At 35.7% G+C, this 22,769-nt stretch overlaps 1 protein-coding gene and 1 pseudogene across 1 annotated transcript; both read left to right on the top strand.

Annotated features, from left to right (window-relative positions):
* Positions 1-261: 261 nt before the first annotated feature.
* LOC149150605 (uncharacterized) lies at positions 262-2,498 on the top strand. The gene has a single exon (XM_089439673.1). The coding sequence runs from the start codon at positions 417-419 to the stop codon at positions 2,103-2,105; it is 1,689 nt and encodes a 562-aa protein (XP_089295799.1). The 5' UTR covers positions 262-416; the 3' UTR covers positions 2,106-2,498.
* An 11,046-nt stretch (positions 2,499-13,544) lies between these two features.
* The window catches only part of LOC149150604 (putative AP2/ERF and B3 domain-containing protein Os01g0140700), a 41,737-nt pseudogene continuing 32,512 nt past the window's right edge, over positions 13,545-22,769 (top strand).

The following is a 22,769-nucleotide window of genomic DNA, read 5'->3' as shown; positions in this document are numbered from 1 at the left end:
TGCTTTGCTCCCATTTGTTAGAATATGCCCACATTGTATTATAGGTGGTTGTAGGTGGTGGTCGTGTTTTATATGTTCGGTGTATATTCCGTCAATATAAAATAACATCTTAAACAACCTGAGGCGGAGCCCTTTTAGATTCCTAATTATTATTGCCAACATTTCAAATAATATTTGATGCTCAATTATTGTCTTCCAAAAAATATAATAATAACATAGAACATGAAATCATCAACTGCGGCGTCTTTGACTCTTAATGTCTATTAGGTTTATGAGCACATGAGTCCCCATCATTAATTTATATATTGCAGTAGAGAACCGCATTGTGGTCTAGAGATTCAAGTCTGTGTGTTATGATGAGTTTGCATGGTGGAGACAGGAAGTCTGCTGTTCCAACCACTCTGTGAAAGTCGGAGATGGGCTGTCCCAGCGTGGTTCTAAGCTTGGCGTACTGTCCTATGCACGCTGAAATGAGTTCTATCATTTGCAGCAAGAAGAATACTTCTCCATCTAGCCCCGCCTCTGTTGAAGTTCAAGAGAAGATGATGAGAGAGGCAATAGAGGGTGACTATTCCACCGAACACGATCAAGAAAATGAAGTGGGCAACGCCATGAGGGAAGAAATTACCCCTTCTGTCACGGGTTTCTCAGGGAACGGAAGACAGCTAGAGTTAGAGGAAGGTCAGTTCAAAGATTGGGTTTCGGCGAGATCGAAGGGAAAGAATGTTCGAGAGTTGGAGAGACTGGGCAGCGGAGTAAACGTGGTGCCGGAATCTGCCGGAGAGTCGGACGGATTTGAGGATCTGAGGAGATATTCATTACTGTCGTTGCAGCAAGCTAGTAAGCTGCAATCGTCTCAGTACAAAGGCGTGGTTCCGCAGCCCAATGGCCGATGGGGTGCTCAGATTTACGAGAAACACGAGCGCGTTTGGTTGGGAACGTTCAACAAGGAAGAAGACGCTGCCATGGCTTACGACAGAGCGGCCCTCAAGTTCCGGGATTGGGACGCCGTGACCAATTTCAGTCCGGCCCGAGGCGGCAATCAGGAAGCCCGATTCATGAGGGAGCACACCAAGGAACAAATCGTCGACATGCTTCGAAAGCACAGTTACGATGAAGAATTTGAACATCATAGCAAGAGGATCATGATGACGGCAGCTTGGCGGTCCTGTACGAATAACGAGGAGCAAAAGTCGGAAGCGCCCGGCCAGAGAAGGACGGGAACCGGGTGGCCGGACGACGGAAACGGAAATTCTGCCATGGCTGGTCTTCTTCGAGAGCACCTTTTCGACAAGGCCGTCACGCCCAGTGACGTGGGAAAACTGAATCGTCTTGTTATTCCCAAGCTGCATGCTGAGAAATATTTCCCTTTGGTCATAGATTCCAGCGAGAAGGGATCGCTCTTGAATTTCGAGGATAACATGGGGAAAATCTGGCGTTTCCGTTACTCGTATTGGAAGAGCAGCCAGAGCTACGTGCTGACCAAAGGATGGAGTCGGTTTGTGAAGGACAAGAAATTGGAGGTCGGGGACTTTGTTTCGTTTCACAGGGGATCGTCGGAGCCTCACCAGCTCTACATCAGTTGGAGACACAGGGCATCGGTTCGACCCCAACTTGGAGTCGGCCCCCAATCCAAAGCGGAATTTGTGCATCCCATGAAAGGCTCGTTGTCCTCGAATAGTTTCAATTCCGGAACCCAGACAACTGTCGTCGGTAACGCTCAATGGTTGCCCTTCGTGTGGCCCAGTTCTAGAAATTCCGAAGCGTTTACGCAGTTCAACTCTAATTATATGCCTCCCTTGGTGAAAAAAGTGGGTAATTTTGAGCACCTGTGGTGTCATATCCCGGCATCTCCTCTCAACGGAGAGTTTTCTTTCTGTTTCTCGGAGCCGCCCGCCAAACAAGCAGACCAAGGCAGCTTCCACAACTCGCTCAATTCCGGCGAAGGAAGTACAAATATCAAACCACTGCATCCTTTTGTGAACCCTTCTCAGCTCTCCGCGGCACAAGAATTGGAGACCCCGGAACACAAAGCGACATGGAGTCTGGATCCTGCGACCAAGAAAGGAGTAAGACTTTTTGGAGTGAGTTTGACGGAATCTTAGTGATCGTCACTATAGCCCAATTTACGGTGAGAAATCTTCCCATCCCTTCCTTGTCCCATGACGAAGCTACTACAGCGCCATGTATGGAAATAAGAAATAATAGGCCGTACTTAATAAGCGAGACTGCAAGGGAAAAGTGCGAAAGGTCTCCCACGGATACGAACGAAGACTTCCGATAATTTGGAATTTCTTGCGCATTTTATCCGGTAAAATTGACTCAGTAAAAGGGTTAGAATGTTTTTATGCACTTAGTATGAGTATGAGTGTTTTGTGCTAAAAGTTAATGTGTTTTTAGTTACTTAGTATGGGTGATATGAGGTAATGAGCCTGTAATTTAGGTAATACTTTTAAAGTTTGGGCATTCTCTATGGTAATGCGTTAAAATGGAGCAAATGGCTCACTTGGTGAGGGCCAAGGTGTTAATAGGCTTTAGTTGCATTTAAATTAATGATAAATAGATATATCTATTGTTAAATGGCTTTCTTCGCATTGTAGTGTTTTAGGATAAATCATGTATATATAATTTATGTGTATGGGGTTTTATAATTATTTTATTATTATAAGATATTTTCATTTTGAGTTTGAACCTTTGGATTTATTTCGGAAAACCTTGTTATTCCCTATCATTTACATCTTTACCTCAGATACCTCATTAACTTTCAGAGTGGTTTTCTCATTTACATGTAATTTACAAATTTCCATCTCCAAAAGTATTTTTGTTTTTTTGGTTATTGCTATTTCAACAACATGTTCACACCAAGGCTTGATTCATGATTTTTTTCCATCTATGTTCGTTGTGGTTTTTTCCTCTACATGAGTTCACAAAATGAATTATCTCATGTCATTTCCAAGCTAGTTGTCCATGCATTGCTATTTGGTTTTTTCCTCTACATGAGTTCACAAAATGAATTATCTCATATCATTTCCAAGCTGGTTATCCATGCATTGCTATTTGGTTTTTTCCTCTATATCACTTCACAAAATTAACTATCTCATGTCATCTCCAAACTGATTATCCATGCATTGCTATTAAATCCTCTGTGGTTTGACCAAATACTACAATACTAAGTTCTTTACAAAATAATAGCTTTAAATTCCCCAAACCATACACTTATTCCACATGAATCATGTAAAGGTAAATATAATGCAAGAGATATGTAAAGCCCAAAAAATATATCTCTGAAACTCTAATTTTTGCTAGTAATTTGCTGAATGCACGGTGAATATCTAAACATTAATATCTAGGTATTATTTAATATATTAAAATTTAGTTTTATTTTATTTTTAAAATGTCAAATCCAATCACAATTCAAACTTTATAGTTCATTATCAAATAATTTAGTAATAAGTTATTTTATTTTTATTTTTATTTTAAAGATTATATATTTAACTTTTTAGTCTATAAAAAACAGTTTACTAATTTTTAAATACTTTTAAGAAAATATTTATAAAAAAAAATTATGAAACATTTGACAACTTTCACTGAGAGGGATTTTTTATATTTTCTAACAACTAAATACAGATTTTTATAACCTTGCATATTACATCGAATTAAAAAACAAAAAAAATTATTTGATATCCTTACAATCTCACGATCATAATTATTAATCCCTTTGTGACTTGGAACATACCTATAAAAAGTAATTAATGATATTTATAAAGATAATAGGTTGATCGTATATGATGCCAATTACACTTCAATGCTCAAGTGAAAGGATCTGAACGGAGATATTTTGAATTTAATGAGTGTAACCTTCTAGGGCATGGCTCGCTTATCTGGCATTCGCATATGATTGGGACTATGGACACCACATATCTCCACAATGGTATGATATTGTCCAATTTGGGCCTAAGCCCTTATGGGTTTGTTTTTGGGCTTTACCCCAAAAGGCCTCATACCAATGGAGATATTTGTTCATCCTTATATACCCATGATCCTTCCCACTTCTACCACTTCTAATAAATGTGGGACTTTGTTCGTATACCCAACAATCCTCCCCTCGAACAAAGGACCATCGAGCCTCCCCTCAAACCATCCGCAGGATTCTCCCCTCTCTACCAACCAGGGTTCTCCGCTCCAATGCGTTGGAAGCACACGCCTTACATGGTAGCACCACCTGTCTCGAGAGCTTGCTCCATCCCAGGTCAACTCCTCTTCACCGTGTCGGTAGGCAAGACACGTCCATGAAGAATCCGGAGCACACCGCCTGTTTAACCGAGCTCATCCACAGGCTCACGGGGGCTCACCATCTTTGTTCGGCATTCCGAGGATTCATCCACTTGGGTAACCTCGAACTTGGCTCTGATACCACTTGTTGGGACTATGGACACCACATATCTCCACAATGGTATGATATTGTCCAATTTGGGCCTAAGCCCTTATGGGTTTGTTTTTGGGCTTTACCCCAAAAGGCCTCATACCAATGGAGATATTTGTTCATCCTTATATACCCATGATCCTTCCCACTTCTACCACTTCTAATAAATGTGGGACTTTGTTCGTATACCCAACACGAACAACCTACCCCGAGGAGTGGTACTGTTGTACTGTCTTGACATATGGCTCTTCCTAGCACCATTGATCCTCTGCTATCAATCTGATGGTGGAGAAGGATTAACACTTGTTTCTCTAACCAAACTCCCGCCTCCGCGCCTCTGATGGTTCATTGTCACTGTTGTTGAGTCTTCTACATTGCTCTTCTGCGTTTCTCTAATGTCGTCGGGGTTTCTCTCGGAGTTCATTGCTACGCCTGGAGGGTTCTAGTTTGAATGTGGAGGTGGATATGGCACCTCCCAAAGCACGTATGCCTCAACTCTAAGTTTAGTAGTATATTCATTCGGACTTGGTGTAATAACATCGGTTCAAGGGTGTTTAACTTTGTCATAACCCTATTGTCCTACCTCGCTTTCAGGGGTAGATTCAGGTGTTGTAGCGATGGCGGTAGGAAGCCAACACTCTGGAACGTCGAATGAAGGTAACTTCTTTGTCACTGTCACGGTGCGTTTAGTAATTTATGGTTATTGCAAACTTACTACTGGAGTATTTCTTCTTTCCTTGAATTTAGTATGGACCTGGGCACTAAAACACTTCCTCGCTTTGGCAAGTTATAGCCTCGGCACAAGTCTACTTCATACCCAGGTAAGAAATCCCAATTTTCAATTGCAAGAATGCTAATGTTGAGGTAAGGTTACAGATTGTATTACATTCACTAAACTCTGATATGTATTCTTGCAGGTACATGGTCTTATGGATGAATTAGAGTCGGGGTCTGCGGCTATTAAATTCATGAAGGCTTACAGCCTCTCAGTTGTGTTACAGGTTGGAGTTGAGACTTTAGATAGTTGTTCTATCCTGCTATTGTAGGGTTTCGTTGAGTGTTCTTCTCTTAATGGTCTAGGTTAAGATAACCACTATAAATTGTTCATTCTGTGTTTTCTTCTTTGAAGTTGTTCCAATGTCGAGCGTAAATAATTTGTTGCAGTATTTATATTTCACCATTATGTAGTTTATTATATGAAATGACTTCACCAAGGGTTTGGTTGCCATAGCATTTGTATCAAATGATTCTTTATATGACATTTCACCATTCTGTAGTTTATTATATGAAATGACTTCGCTGAGGGTTTTGGCTGTCATAACATTTGTATCAAATGATTCTTTATATGACTTAGGGAGTATTTTTGTTATCAAGTGTTTGGCCTTTTTGACTAATACTACAATAACATTTATATTTATTCTTAAATCTGATAGAGAGATCATAGCATATCTATATATTTGAAAATTTCTCTGTTTTACTATTCAATCATCCGAATATATATCATGTGTTGTCTACTGTTTCAGTTTTTCACAAAAATAACTCCATTATATTAAGTCTGATGCTTATTATATAGTTCACTTTTACACAGGAGTGAATCCTATGTTTTATTGGTTTATCTACTTTGTAAATTAAGGATAACCTCTGCCATTTACCATATGTAAACTCATTCCATACTACACAATTATAGTTCTACAATCTAGAACAAATACATAGACAATATTGAAGTTTAGAGGTTTCTTGGCTTTAAACACATTCAATACTACACAATTATAGTTCTACAATCTAGAACAAATACACAGACAATACTGAAGCTTAGAGGTTTTTCGGCTTACTTACCTATTCCTTTTAAACATTAATAACAATAGTAATATTTTTCAGAAAGTCTCTCCTCCCAACCACGAGTCTGGAAATCACGTCCAAACTCCCTCGAGCACTTTCTACCTTCAATGCTGGATTATATCCAATTACAGTCAATACTATGGGCTTCTACCTTCAATGTTGGATTATATCCGCACTTTCTACCTTCAATGCTGGATTATATCCAATTACAGTCAGTGCTATGAGCTTCTACCTTCAATGCTGGATTATATCGAGTTATAGTCAGTACAATGGGCCTCAGGACTCTTGTCTAGCCTCCATCTCAGTACTCCCCGAGCACTTTCTTCCTTCAACGCTGGATTATATCCAATTGCAGTGAGTACTATAGGCTTCTACCTTCAATGCTGGATTATATCCAATTACAGTCAGTGCTATGGGCTTCTACTTTCAATGCTGGATTATATCAATCGAGTTACAGTAAATACTATGGGCCTCAGGACTCTTGTCCAGCCTCCATCTCAGTACTCTCGAAGGCTAATCCAATTACAGTCAGTGCTATGGGCTTCTACCTTCAATGTTGGATTATATCGATCAAGTTACAGTCAGTACTATGGGCCTTAGGACTCCTGTCCAGCCTCCATCTCAGTACTCTCGAAGGCCTCAAGACTCCTATCCAGCCTGCATCTCAATACTCTCTGTTCGAGAGTATGGAGCAACCCTCCAACCGGTTTATTTCACCTAGCTCTAGGATGGGATTGTCTGTGCTCCTCCCCTCTCTATATTTTCCTGTTTAGGTAGAAGGTTCATTGTTTCTTGATAACCATTCTTTTAACTAAAACAAAACAGTTTCATTCTATTAAAGTAAAGTACCAATAATTTAGGTAATCACAAGATAACCATGATAAATGTTTCTTGGTCTTCCAACCTCAATCATTTAATGTCAACATCAAAACAATTAAAATTTAATTTAAACATCTATTAAAGAGTTACTTAGTAGTTCTCATTGATTTTTAAATGCCATTTTTGGAGTGTTACATTCTCCTACTAATAATTTTTAATACGTCAAATGATTATGATTATCTGGTCGCGTACTTGGCGCCCTGAGAACTGGAACATGAAAAATAAATTTTGAATATGATATCTTCATGATCTGAGATTGTTTAAGAAATGGAAAAGAATTTTATATGCAAGTTTTCTGGTTCATTTCATTTCAGATATGCATATATGTATATGGCGGCCGCCTCACATCAGTGACTGTTGGATTGTTTGTCATTGAATCTCAATCCCACTAAGAGGCATATTTACCACCTCATTTTACCCCACCAGGGTGCACCTCACATAGACACTGATTCTTTAAGAGACATATTTACCACCTTATCTTACACCAGCATTATGCGTACCACACAAACACCGATTCTTTACGACCATAAATACCCTCTTTCTTTTGTGTCCGCCTCCCTCTTGGACAAGCATTGTACACCCAGCCAGTTCCATGCTTGCCCTCATGCAATCCCTAATATCCACCGGGATTCTCCCGCTGCTTTGTTGCTAAAAGAGCCTCATACATGCCTTAAATATCCACTGGGTGTATTCCCTGAAACCAGTGCACATCCTACCTTGTGTGCCCCCATGTGTCCAAGCTCACTCATGCTACTTTCAAGTGGATGACCAAGTGAAGAGGGGCCGGTACCGCACCAAGTAGGGACTTTATTTATTTAGTTTAAATTTATTTTTATAATTGTAATAAAAAACATAGATAATAAGAAAATTAATATCACATAGAAAATAAAAAAATTAATATTCATTAAAATTATCTTATATAATTTAAATTAAAATAAATAATTGTAATTTTTATATTTCTCAAAAATTTTATTTTAAAATAATCACCTTAATTATTTTGTATATCTATATTAAAAGATATTTCAATTCATATAATTTTATTGGTTTTTTTGTTTTTTTTAATGTGTGGTTTATAGATGCGGGAGATATATAGTGGCTAAAAAGTTAAAGGGAATTGATCTTATTGTTTTTTATGTGGTTTATAGATGCGGAAGATATATAGTGGCTAAAAAGTTAAAGAGAATTGATCTTATGATTTCTAATTAACAAAAAAAAATATCTTAATAATGTGAACTTGACCAATTCTACTAACAAAATGTCTTATTAATGTGAACTTGACTAATTCGACTAACAAAATGTCTTATTAATGTGAACTTGACCAACTCAACTAACTTTTATTTCATAATTGTTTTAATAGTTTATTCTTAATTTAATTTTATATTATATTGGAAATTATTACATTTATTTTTATTTTGAAAATGCATAATTTATTATTTTCATAAAATTAAAATTAATAAAATATTAATTTCCATAAAAATAAAAATTTAAAATAAAATAATATTTTATATTTGATAAATATAAAAATTATATTAAAAAAAAAAAACTTTTTAAAAAATTATATTTAAAAATACTAATAATAATATATTTTATTTTTATTTTAAAAAAATTAAAATTTTAAAATTGAAATTATATATATTTTAGATTTGAGTTTTTTGTGATCTATGTTGTAAATAAATGTCTTTCAGATTAATCACATAATTAAAATTTGGTCCACGTTCAGAAGGTGAAAAAATCATACAATCTTCATGAATAAATAGTAAGGATGCATCATTGCCCGAAGTTAGCTGTTGGAGATTAGTAAAACAAGTAAATAAATTTTTTATTTGAAAAGGTAGATTTAATATTGTAAAATTAGTTATAAACTGTTTAAAATTCTAAATTTAGTTATAAAGTAGAAGTTAGAAGTATGGATATTGTTAAGAAAATTAATAAAGAGGTTAAGAGTAAGTAATTAATAAAATATTTGTTATTAAATAATAATAAAGTTATAAGGTGGTTTGAGAATAAGTTAAAAATAGTTGCTATGTAATATTAAAAAATAATTAGGTTATGAGATTTACATCCAACATAATCTCAAATATAACCAATAAGGTTAATCTAAAAGGGATAGAGATTAATTAATATCATAAATTTAGTTATACTCATAAATAATAATAAGGGTAAAAACAGTTACAGTGAGTTTATAAATAATATCAAAAACTAATAAGGTTTAGATCTATATGTTATTATTATAAAGTAAAGAGAGGCTATATATTATTGAAGTAATTAGGAGTTTAATAATTGATTTTAATTAAGTTTAGAAGGTAAAAGAAAATTCAAAATAAGGACATATGATATAGAGAAGAGGGAAATTACATCAAATAAAGTACTAATGAGCTTGAGTAGATATACATATATAACGAAAAAGGGAAAAATAAAGATGGGAAAAGGAGACAAAAGGATCATAAGGAGAGGGTCAGAATCCTTTTACCCAACTTCCAACCATGATCTCTATCGAGATTTCTAACACGCTTTTCAATCTCAATAGCATCCATAAGCTTTCTATGGTGGAAATGGTCAACCCTAACAATGACTCCAGAATATTCAATACAAACACGGTGTTTGGATTACTCTGCATGCTCAGCCAGAGATGATGAGTGGGAGCGATTGTGCCTTATTTATGTTGCATGGTCATGGACCCTCTGGTTAATTGATCGGCGTGTTTCTCCAATAATATTTTGGTTAGCCTTATTTGTGTCTCGTGCATGGACCCTCTGGTTAATTGATCTTCCTGTTTCTCCAATGATCTTATGGTTAATTGATCGACTTATTTCTCCAATATATAGAGTACCACAGGAACATGGAACAAGTAAGCACCTTTCATGTCCTTCCTTTCAGTAGAGTCTTTCACCAAACCAAGAAAATTTCTAATAGTCCTTGAAAAGTTGACCTAAATAAGAACATTATTCAATCTAAAAATATAAACAATCCGATACTTTCTAAAATTATTTTAATTAAATTTTAACAATTTATAAACCTCTTTTTATTTTGTATTTTAATTAAAAACTTTGAGAATATAACATCACATTACACATGTTTTTCAAATCAAACACCATTATTTTAATATATTTATTTAATAATGCTGGTCCACAATGATTGTCATGACTGTTAACTTCGACAAAAATATAAAAAAATGATCAATATTCAAGAAAATATAATATCATATTTGAAATGTGTTAAGCCGAGTGATATATATTTTATTTTATTTATTTAAGCCCAGATAAATCGTATTCACAATGGGGTTCGAGGCTATGCTCTAACATATTCTGGAATTTTGTGTGAATCTATCTGTGCTTAATTTCAGAATAATATATTTTAATTATTAAAATATATTAACGTGTAATAGGTTTTTTTTTTTTACAATGGGATATTTAAAATTAGATATTTATGGAGTGTAGTTTAATTACCGATTATTTTGTTATCAAAGAATATAAAATTCAAAATTTAAATTAGATAATAATTTAAAATTAAAAACCAACACTAATATAAAATTAGATAAATATTTTTAATTTACATTTTAAGTAATAATTATTACGCTTCAAATTTAAATTTCCTTTGAAAAGAATTATTTACGTTATCACGTGAACCAGGTTTCAGTAAAATATTCCATATATATATATATATATATATATATATATATATTAATAAAAGCTGCCTATCACTGAAGCAGGGAAAACGTGATATTTTTATGTATTTATGTATTTTTATATATTTTTCCATTTTAAAATGGCAATATACAATTCCAATATTACAGGTTTAAAAATCTTGTCACTTTAACCGTCGTAATATAAAATTTTAACATAAAATTTACGCTTCAATATTTAAAACAAAACTTCGGGAACAATCTCGTGACAACAGGGGATAAGGTCTCTGTCCCGTATATAGGGATGATTTTGTAATCGTCCCTCCATGTTTTATTTTGCAGTTGTTTTCTGAATTCCACTGTGTATGACGTCCCGAAAGACGCTACCATGACCTCTGCCTCGGGATTATTATTACCCGGGCTGTTCAGCAGCCGCCGGCTACTCAGCCCGATTAGTCTACTGTAAAGCCAAGCAAGCAGTGACGGGCCCGCTGAACGTTTTCAATAGGGCCTTTCCCTATCATTTAAGGGGTATACATAGGCCTGGACTGATACACATCTAGCCTCTTTCGTGATCTCACTATGATGCGCATACTACGTAGAGGAGGGCTTTGAAATGTGTCCGCCGGTGGATGGTGTTTTATATATATATATAAAAGACAAGAATTTAAAGTAAAAGAGGTGTCTCCCAGTGGATGGTGTGATAAATAGTGACATTAAGATTTATTGCTCAGGGGAAATTAAAGCCACTCGATCATCTTATCCGCATGACTCCGCAGAGGTTCCAGTTTGGGTCACATCCCTTTTACATAACTCCACAGAGACTCTAAGGGTGCACTTTCGCCTGGTGTCAGGAAAAGGAGCATGTGATTGCAATATCAGTCTGATTTTTCGGGCACGTGCCTCGTGACATTGGACTACAAATTATCTCCTTCCGCGGATGTATACCGATCTGAACCAACGCTAGTAAGTAGTCAAACCTTTATACCGATGGGCTTCAACATAAGTACCAGGCAGACTGAAACCTTGATGCGATCGACAGCAGGTTATAGAATCTAATATATATAAAATATTTTTGTAGGGACTGGTCCAGTCAAGGTATCAAGGTTGGGGTTCTTTTTAAAGCTTATGTGATCAAGAGAGCAGAGCAGTGGAATTTTATATGATTATAAGGTTTTGATAAATTAACTATTACTTAAAACAAAATTTATAAATAAAATCAAACTACGGCAATTACAAAATAAAATTTTAAATCTATAAAATATTTAATAAATATATAAAAATATTGTATTTTGTATGCCATTCCATACTACAATCAATAATTTTAGTAAATTAAATAAAAATGGCAATCATGGTATTATGACGAGTTTGATATTTCATGGGTATACGATGCTAATGGAAGTATTTTGTAAGTATAAATAGATAGTTGTGTGTATATGGAAGTAAAGATTATAGAAAGTAATAGTGAAATTGGAATTTTCTTTTTCAATTTCACTTTTGCTTTTTCTTCAAATTTCACTTGCTTTTTCTTCAAATTTCACTTTTGCTGGGAAGGGATATAAACTGGAAAATAGAGAATTAGTGAAATAAGTTGAAAAGAAACAAATAATTAATAAGAAAATGAATAAAGGTATCATTGTTAAATGAAAGAATATATATATATATATATATATATATTTTTCCAAGTTTCCTATATATGTTGTTTGGAAAAATTTTATTTTTATTTTTATTATATTTAATAAATTTATTATTTAAAATATTTAATCATTTTAGTATAATTATATTAGTAAATATGATTAATAAGTAAATATAATTAATAAATAATATTTTTATTAATCACATTTACTATATATATCATAATTTTGCTAATATATATATATATTCACATTTATATATATAAAATCAAATCCAAAATTGATAACTATGCGATAAACCATCAAAACCTCGTTCGATTGATGTAGATAAAAGTTATATACAGCATAACAATCGGAGGAAATATCAAATTGCATAGCATGTTTTAAGTGGAGCAATTGCAATAGATGAACAAATATAGCTTCCATCTGCAGAACAGGGAACAAGATTCGTCCCCACAACTCCCAACCCGAGCGAGAAAGTGGACAAAAAGAAGGGAGTCGCGACTAGCGTCAGGAGGTCCCAGCCGGATAAATCCTGTTCTGTAAGTAGGGTGCATATATAATATGGTATATGTAATTGACAGGATTTCCTCATGCATCTGAACCCTCTTACCGAGTGGAAAGTTGTCAGAGGACTAAATGAAAAAATCTGAATCTTTGCTTTGCTACCCATTGTTAGAATATGCCAACATTGTATTATAGGTGGTCGTGGTGTTTTATATATGTTCTATATGCATTCCTATCCTCTGAAACAACTTGTGGCGGAGCCCTTTTAGATTCGTTGATATTATTGCCAACCTTTCAAAAGAATATTTGATGCTCAATTATTGTCTTTCAAAGAATATAATAATATATCTATAATCGACAGATCAAATGAACATGACATCAAGAACTGCGACGTCTTTGGCTGTTGATGTCTACTAGGTTTGTGAGTCCCCATCATTAACTTATATATTGCCGTCGAAAGCTTCAAGTCTGTGTCTTATGATGAGTTTGCATGGTCAAGCCAAGAGGTCTCTTGCTCCAAACACTCTGTGGAAGTCGGAGATGAACCGTCCCAACGTGGTTCTAAGCTTGGCGTACGGTCCTATGGACGCTGAGTACTTCTCCATCTAACCCTACCTGTGTTGAAGTTCAAGAGAGGACGATGAAAGACGCAATAGAGGGTGACTATTCCACTGAAATCAATCAAGACAATGAAGTGGGCAACGCTTTGACGTAAGAACTCACCCCTTCTGTCACGGGTTTCTCAGACAACGAAAGGCAGCTAGAGTTGGAGGAAGGCCAGTAAGGATTGGGTTTTGGCAAGATTGAAGGGAAAGAATGTTCGAGGGCTAGAGAAACTGGGCAGAGGAATAAACTTGGTACCGAATAGGACGGAGAGTCGGACGAATTTGAAGATCTGAGAAGATATTCATTAATGTCGTTGCAGCAAGCTAGTAAGCTGCAATCGTCTCAGTACAAGGGCGTGGTTCCGCAGCCCAATGGGCTATGGGATGCGCAGATTTACGAGAAACACCAGCGCGTTTGGTTGGGAACGTTCAACAAGAAGGAAGACACTGCCATGGCTTACGATAGAGCGGCCCTCAAGTTCCGGGGTCGGGACGCCATGACCAATTTGAGTCCGGCCTGAGGCGGCAATCCGAAAGCTCGATTGATAAAGGGCAACACCTAAAAACAAGTCACTAAGGCAATGATTGCCTTAGTGATTCACCAACATGCATGCATAGTAACATACATGCCCATACATCATGATTTATTTTGCGGCGGTTTCCATCCACCTCCCGCTCTGACAGGCTCCTCTGCTCCGACTTAATCACTTGGATGTACTTAATGCAAGTGGATGTAGTTAATGAAAATGCACTGTCCACCTACAGACATTCAACGAAACCTCCGTGCTCAAGATTTCAAACTCGCAATCCCGCTCAAAATTTCAAACTCACAGTCCCGCTTGAAATGAAATTGTTGAAATTATAATTTAAACTGCATTGAACAGAACAGCAGAAGCTACTTTACTTATTTGTCCTGATCCGGCGCCCCAAATGTATTCCCGATATTTTAAGTCACTGCTATTACCATCTTTTCACTCTTTAATTATTTTTGTGCTCCCGAAGGAGGAAGATCAGATCCAGGGCTACACCATTACTTCTCAACAACCGTATTAATGAGCAAAACGGCTGAAAGAGAAAAGAACCAGCCTCGAGCCGACGCAGCAATTATGAGCCATAGATTTCATCACCACCGACTCAAGAAATACAGCAAAAGATCAGATTTCGTTCATTATGAGCAGCAGAGTACAACAGAGACTTCATCAGCAATTTAAAGCGGTGATGACCCTTTCCCACACTATAAAATGCAGACACAGCAGTATAGAAATAGATATATAGAAGTAGAAAACAGAGGAAACAGATTGAGAGTTTTTTTTGTATTGCACAACAGTGCTGAAATTGTAATTTTCTGAGATAGCTGGTTTGTGGAACTGAAACGTTCCTGCTGTAATCCCTCTGTCAAGAGGAAGATGCTCTTAAGCATAATCTTTTATGAAGATCCCTCAATGTGAGGAAGACTTAGTTTTATCAGTTAGTTTATTTTTATAAATAGAAGTTTCTTTTTGAGCGTTGCTGTTACACCGTAAGTAAAAAATAGGCTTGACATCAAAAATCTCTGTTGCTATTACACCAAAAGTTATTGCGTCAAAAATCTTCGTTGCTATTACACCAAAAGTTATTGTGTCAAATCACCGTTGCTGTTACACCGTAAGTCGAAAAATAATTGACCTCAAAAAATTACGTTGCTGCAACACCACGAACAGCAACTGAAAAAAAAAACTGCGTTGCTGCAACACCAGTTACAGCAAAGCGATTTTTTTCTCTGTTTTCGCTATATTAGAACAGAGTATTATTTTGATCAGTTTTTTATCCTGAGGCAAAGTAGAGTATTATTTTATGCTCTGTTCTTGTGTTTTTGAATTATCAGAAATCCCATAAACAGAGTATTACTCTCTGTTCATATTTTTTTTGTTGTTTTGGAATTTATCAGAAAATTCCCAACAGTGGAAACAGAGGATTTTTCCACTGTATTTTGTTTGGAATAACCAGAAATTCCCGACATGGTATCAGAGCTTGTCCAGGCTCTTTGAAGACATCAAAGAAGCTGAAAGAAGATTTCTTGCTGCAGCAAATTATCCAGCAGAGAGAAAACGCTGTCAAGGTATTTTTCAGTTTAGTTTTTGTAGTTGTTGAAAACAATTAAGTGATTTTTTTTATACACAGTCAAGTATTGAAAGAATGGCCAGCACCAGCGTGGGTATGTTTAATACCTAGCTTCCACAATTCAATGGGAAAAACTATGACTACTGGGCAATAACCATGAGAGCCCTGTTTGCCTCACAAGATTTATGGGAACTTGTTGAATATGGATTTGAAGAGCCAGCAAATGAAGAAGAGTTTATTGGATTAACTCAGGCAGAGAAAGAGTTGTTGAAGAGCAATAAGAAGGACTCAAAAGCCCTTGTATTCTTATATCAAGCAGTGCATGAGAGTGTGTTTCCAAGGATAGCAGCAGCCAAGACATCCAGAGAAGCATGACAAACTCTCAAGACAGCCTATAAAGGTATGGAGAGAGTGAAGACAGCAAAACTATAGTTGCTGAGGAAAGATTTTGAGAACCTGCGTATGAAGGAGTCAGACAATATTGACTCATTCTTCACACAAGCAATTGGTTTGGTCACACAGATAAGGTCTCATGGAAAAACTCTTGAAGAAAGAAGGATTGTGGAGAAACTATTGAGGTGCCTACCCTCAAAGTTTGATGTGATTGTCACCACCATAGAAGAGACAAAGAATCTCTCAAATTTTTCAGTTGATGAACTTCATGCATCATTGATAACACATGAGCAAAGGTTGAGTAGAAATGAAAACTCATCTCTAGAGCAAGCCTTCAAGACCCAGATGTCATTTGGAAGAGGAAGAGGTCAAGGCAGAGGAAACAAGAGAGGAAGAGGCAGCAATTCAAATCAGAACCAAGGCCATGGCAGCAGCCAGCAAAGTGGACAACATCATGCTCAAGGACAAAGGTATGAAAAATCCAATGTCCAATGTTATTATTGTAAAAAATATGGGCACTTTGCAAATGAATGTAGGAAGAAGCAGCATAATATGAGTAATAGATCTAGTGCAAATATCACTAGAGAAAATATCAGTCAAGATAATGTGTTGTTAGTTTGTAATATGGCTGAAACAAACAGTGAGGATATATGGTTTCTAGATTCTAGTTGCAGCAACCATATGACAGGAAACATAGCCCTGTTTTCTGCTTTAGATCAGAGTGTGCAGTCACAAGTCACACTTGGGACTGATAGTAAAATTTATGTTATGGGAAAAGGAGAAGTTAAAATATTTACAAAGAAAGGTGAAAAGAAAACCATAGCAGATGTTTATTATGTTCCCGGAATGAAGTGTAACCTCTTGAGTATTGGACAACTTGTTCAGAAGGGTTACATTGTTTTCTTTGAGAATGATGTATGCACCATCGTGGATAGATTACCCAGCAAACGTTGTATTGCTGAAGTGAAGATGACAAGGAACAGGATGTTCCCTCTCAGAATAAGGGCAGATTTGAAAAATAAAGAAATAATTGCAGCAGTGACACAAGAGGCTCTCCAAAGCGTACCAAAGGATGAAAATTGGTTGTGGCATTTGAGATTTGGACATCTCAACTTTAGAGGTCTTAATTTGTTGAGTAGAAAAGGAATGGTAAGAGGATTACCATTGATAGAAAAGCCAGACAACCTTTGTGAAGGTTGTATATTGGGGAAACAACACAGAGAGTTTTCCAACCGGAAAAAGCATAAGGGCAAAAGCACCCTTAGAAATTATCCACTCAGATTTATGTGGACCGATGCAAGCTCCATCACTTGCAGGCAGCCAATATTTTCTAATAATTATTGCTGATTTTACCAGAAAGACTTGAGTTTATTTTCTGAAGAATAAGAGTGAAGTGTTTGAAAAATTTCAAAATTTCAAAGCACTTGTAGAAAATCAAAGTGGGCTGCGTATTAAGATTTTGAGAACTGACAAGAGGAGGTGAGTATATTTCCAAAGAATTTTTACGTTTTTGCAGAGAAAATGGAATTCATAAGCAATTTACAGTAAGGTACACCCCGCAGCAAAATGGAATTGCTGAAAGGAAAAACAGAACAATCATGGATATGACGAGGAGCATGTTGAAGGCAAAGCATTTGCCAAATGATTATTGGGCTTAAGCTGTACACTGTGCAGTATATATTTTGAATAAGTGTCCTACAAAAGTAGTAATGAATAAAGTGCTAGAAGAAGCATGGAGTGGGAGAAAGCAAGGAGTCACCCAAATGAAAGTTTTTGGTTGTGTGGCTTACGCACACATTCCAGATCAGCTAAGGAAGAAATTGGACAGCAAAGGGGAGAAATGTATTTTCATTGGATACAGTGAGGAATCCAAAGCTTACAGGTTATATATCCCATCCACCAAGAAGTTTTTTGTGAGCAGAGATGTTCAATTTATTGAGGAGGAAGCTTGGGATGGAAGCATAGAGAAAACAGTTAATGTTAAAAACTGTTTGTCTCATAATGAAGATGATGAGGAGTTGGTTGAATCACATCCCCAAACAGCAGCGCCAACACCAGAACAGCAAGAGACACCCTTGAGGAGAAATGAGAGTGCTTCTCCAAGCACACCACAAGGAGGAAATTCAAGTGCATCTACAAGCACTTGCACACCAAATGAAGGAGGTAAGAAATTCAGAAATTTAAGTGATATTTATGATGAAGGTATGAATTCCCTGTTTGCCTTGTATTGTCATGTTGATGACCCTGTTCATTTCGAAGAAGAAATTAGAGATAAGAAATTGATAGAAGCTATGGATGAGGAGATGAATGCCATAGAAAAAAATAAGACATGGGATTTAGTTGAGCTACCAAAAGGTAAAGAAGTCATTGGAGTTAAATGGGTCTACAAGACCAAGAGTAATGTTGAAGGAAAGATAAAAAGGCACAAGGCAAGACTTGTTGTCAAGGGATACAAGCAGCAATATGGGAGAGATTATGAGGAGACTTTCGCACCGGTTGCAAGAATGGAAACCGTGAGAGCAGTGTTGTCCATAGCAGCCAAAACAAATGGAAAGTTTACTAAATGGACGTGAAGTCAACATTCTTGAATGGAGTATTAATGGAAAAGGTTTACATTGAGCAACCTCTAGGCTATGAGAAGAAAGGCTAAGAGCACAAAGTTTGCAGATTAAAGAAAGCTCTTTATGGGCTGAAGCAAGCACCAAGAGCGTGGTACAGTAGGATAGATTCCTATCTACTAAAGAACGGATTTGAGAAGTGTGAGGGAGAACCCACTGTTTACATCAAAGAAAAGGACTGTAAAATTTTAATTGTTGTGTTATATGTTGATGATGTGATTTTTACAAGTAATGATGACTACCTCATTGAAAATTTCAAATCAGTCATGAAATAAGAATTTGAGATAACTGACATGGGTTTGCTGAGATACTTCTTAGGAATAGAAGTAGATCAAAAATAAAAATGGAATTTTTATTTCACAGGCAAAATATGTAAATGAAGTGTTGAGCAGATTTAACATGCAGGACAGCAAGGCAGCAATCACTCCCACAGTGATGGGATTAAAACTCAGCAAAGAGGACAACAGCAAGGATTTTGACCCTAGCGTGTACAAGAGCATAGTTGGCAGCCTTATGTATTTAACTGCAACTAGGCCAGACATAATGTATGCTGTTAGTTTAATTTCCAGATTCATGGAGAAGCCAAAAGAAACACATTAGCAGACAGCAAAGAGAATTATGAGGTATGTTAAAGGTACAAAAAGGTATGGCATATTTTATACTGTTTTAGAATGTTCAGATTTAGTTGGATACACAGATAGTGATTGGGCTGTAAGTGTAGATGACCGGAAAAGCACATCTGGTTACGTTTTTCACATAGGTTCAGGAGCCATTTTATGGGCTTCCAAGAAACAGCCAATTGTGGCATTGTCCATAGCAGAAGCAGAGTATGTGGCAGCTACAGCAGCAGCGTGTCAAGCAGTTTGGATGAGGAGAATGTTGAGAAGTCTATGCCAGGAGCAGACAACAACAACAGTTATTTTTTGTGACAATAGCTCAGCTATTGCATTATCCAAGAACTCTGTATTCCACAAGAGAAAAAAACACATAGACACAAAGTTTCACTACATCAGAGAATTGGTGAACAATGGAGAAATCGTTTTACAACACTGCAGGACTTAGAAACAGGTTGCGGATATTCTAACAAAGCCATTAGATCAGAAGAGTTTTGAGTTTTTAAGAAAATGTCTGGGTATGATTGATAACCCAGCAGTTGAAATTAAAGGGGAGTGTTGAAATTATAATTTCAACTGCAGTGAACAGAACAACAGTAGCTACTTTACTTATTTGTCCTAATCCGGCGCCCCAAATGTATTCCCGATATTTTAAGTCACCGCCATTACCATCTTTTCACTCTTTAATTATTTTTGTGCTCCCGAAGGAGGAAGATCAGATCCAGCGCTACACCATTACTTCTCAACAACCGTATTAATGAGCAGAACGGCTGAAAGAGAAAAGAACCAGCCTCGAGCCGACGCAACATTTATGAGCCATAGATTTCATCACCACCGACTCAAGAAATACATCAAAAGATCAGATTTCGTTCATTATGAGCAGCAAAGTACAGCAGAGACTTCATCAGCAAGTTAAAGCGGTGATGACCCTTTCCCACACTATAAAATGCAGACACAACAATATAGAAATAGATATATAGAAGTAGAAAACAGAGGAAACAGATTGAGAGTTTTTTTTGTATTGCACAGCAGTGCTGAAATTCTAATTTTCTGAGATCGCTGGTTTGTGGAACTGAAACGTTCATGCTGTAATCCCTCTGTCAAGAGGAAGATGCTCTTAAGCATAATCTTTTATGAAGATCCATCTATGTGAGGAAAACTTATTTTTATCAGTTAGTTTATTTTTATAAATAGAAGTTTCTTTTTTAGCGTTGATATTACACCGTAAGTCAAAAATAGGCTTGACGTCAAAAATATCCATTGCTGTTACACCAAAAGTTATTGCGTCAAAAATCTTCGTTGCTGTTACACCAAAAGTTATTGCGTCAAATCACCGTTGTTGTTACACCGTAAGTCGAAAAATAATTGATGTCAAAAAATTACGTTACTGCAACACCACGAACAACGACTGAAAAAAAAAAAACTGCATTGCTGCAACACCAGTTACAGCAAATCGATTTTTTTTTTCTATTTTCACTATATTAGAACAGAGTATTATTTTGATCAGTTTTTGATCCTGAGGCAAAGTAGATTATTATTTTATGCTCTGTTCTTGTGTTTTTGAATTATTAGAAATCCCATAAACAGAGTATTACTCTCTGTTCATATTTTTTTTGTTGTTTCGGAATTTATCAGAAAATTCCCAACAGTGGAAGCAGAGGATTTTTCCACTGTATTTTGTTTGGAATAACCAGAAATTCTCGACAGAAATGTGAAAAGGTGGGCTGTGCCACGTAAATTTTTAAAATTGAAATGAAAAATGCCCTCCCTATAAGAGGATTAGAAGGAAGACCTGGAGTGCTTCGCACATTTCTAGCTATACCATATCCAGTTCGATCTAGATTCGAACTAACCGAAAATTATGGGTGATGTCAAGAAGATGGACAATGCAGGCGCAGTGGTGGAATATGAAGAAAATTAATTTGACACGCCTCTATTGTTATTATTTTAGGACAACAATTTTTATGGTAATAATTTACAGGGTGTTTTCGTGTTCCATATATATTCATGGCAACTTTCTTTTGCTAACTGAGTTATTCTTTCTTAGTATTCTGTCTAGGGAGGAACTCGAATTTTGGCCTGGACCTAACAAAGTTTCACCGAGAGCTTTTATCCAACTATTTCCTTGTTCAAACTCAGTTTCAACTTTGAAAAAAAAGTGCGGTTCCAGTTCGAATCTAGCACTGAGGGTGCTTCTTTGGTAATAAACATATCACGATGGAGCTTAAACTTCTCTTATAGTTCCGTATTCGCACGCACCGACACCAAGTATTGAGAAAATAATAGATCTGTTTAAACATGGCACAAAGAATGATTGATTGGAATTTCAAACACTACCCAAATATAAATTTTGATTGCAATGTCAAACGCTACTGAAATATAAATCTTCATTGCAGTATATAGGGTTTCATTTCCTCAAATGTCTCAATGTCTCTCAAATCCAGGCGGAAATCCTTCAGTAAAAGCTTAGCTTGCAAGTGAAATTATTTGCGTTATTGGAGGAAGGATTTTGAATATACTGTTGTAAGTTATCGTTGCACAAAAATTGGAAGATCGGGGAGAAAACTTGCTTGCTAAGTCGTAGTCTCCCATTTCATTACTGTAATTTTTTAATTAAATTAAAGTTCATAAGGGTTTTTTTATATGAGACGACTGAGTGGTATGTATAATGTCAAGTTCCAAAGCGGCACATACATTTTTGGCCTTGTGATAATTTTTGAATCAAAGTAACATTCATAAGGGTTTAGGGTTTTCTCGTGAGACGACTTGATGGTCTACACGATGTATGTTTCAATTCCTTGCATTGGAATCATCAAGATTACTTTAAAAAGTCTCAAATTTAATATAGTTAAAAAAAAATTACTATCCTCATTAAGAATAGAATTTGATTTCTTGAAAATGGGAAGAGCAATAATGGATAAAATTACAAGACCCGACCTTACCGTGAGCGTGATGGAAACCTTCGACGTCGCTTGCCATAAGATTCGACTCGAAGTATAGGTGAACAACGTTAGATGACCTAAAAGAATTTTATGGGAGAATCGATATATTGAAGGTAGAAGAATTGTACAGGAGAATCGATATATTGAAGGCAGATGTATTATTATTTATATATACATTTAATATATTAAAATTATTTTATAGGAGAATCCACATATTGAAAATAGATGTAATATTATTCATATAGTTATGTTGTAATATTATTTATATAGTTATGTTGTAATGTAGATATATTTAATGTAAATTTATATATTAAAATATAAAATTTAAGCATATTAAATTTGTATTTAATATTACATAAATTTATATTTTATTTAATTTATATTAAAAAATTTTAAAATGATAAAATAAAATATAGTTACATTATAATATATTGATGAGAGTATTAAGTTTCATAAAGTTATATTAAAAACAAATAAATATCTATTAATATATTTTTACTATTAATATAATTTAAAAATGTATAGTGAAAATATATTATATTGGACTTTGTATTTTAGGATATTAATTATTTTAGGGGATTTCTCAATTATAA

The sequence above is a fragment of the Pinus tabuliformis genome, chromosome 9 (assembly GCF_031772625.1).
Source record: "Pinus tabuliformis cultivar Carrire ecotype Pingquan chromosome 9, CPIR1, whole genome shotgun sequence".
NCBI classification, from domain to species: Eukaryota; Viridiplantae; Streptophyta; class Pinopsida; order Pinales; family Pinaceae; genus Pinus; species Pinus tabuliformis.
Note: the sequence above shows the minus strand (reverse complement) of the source record. Positions and strands in the feature narration are given on the sequence as shown.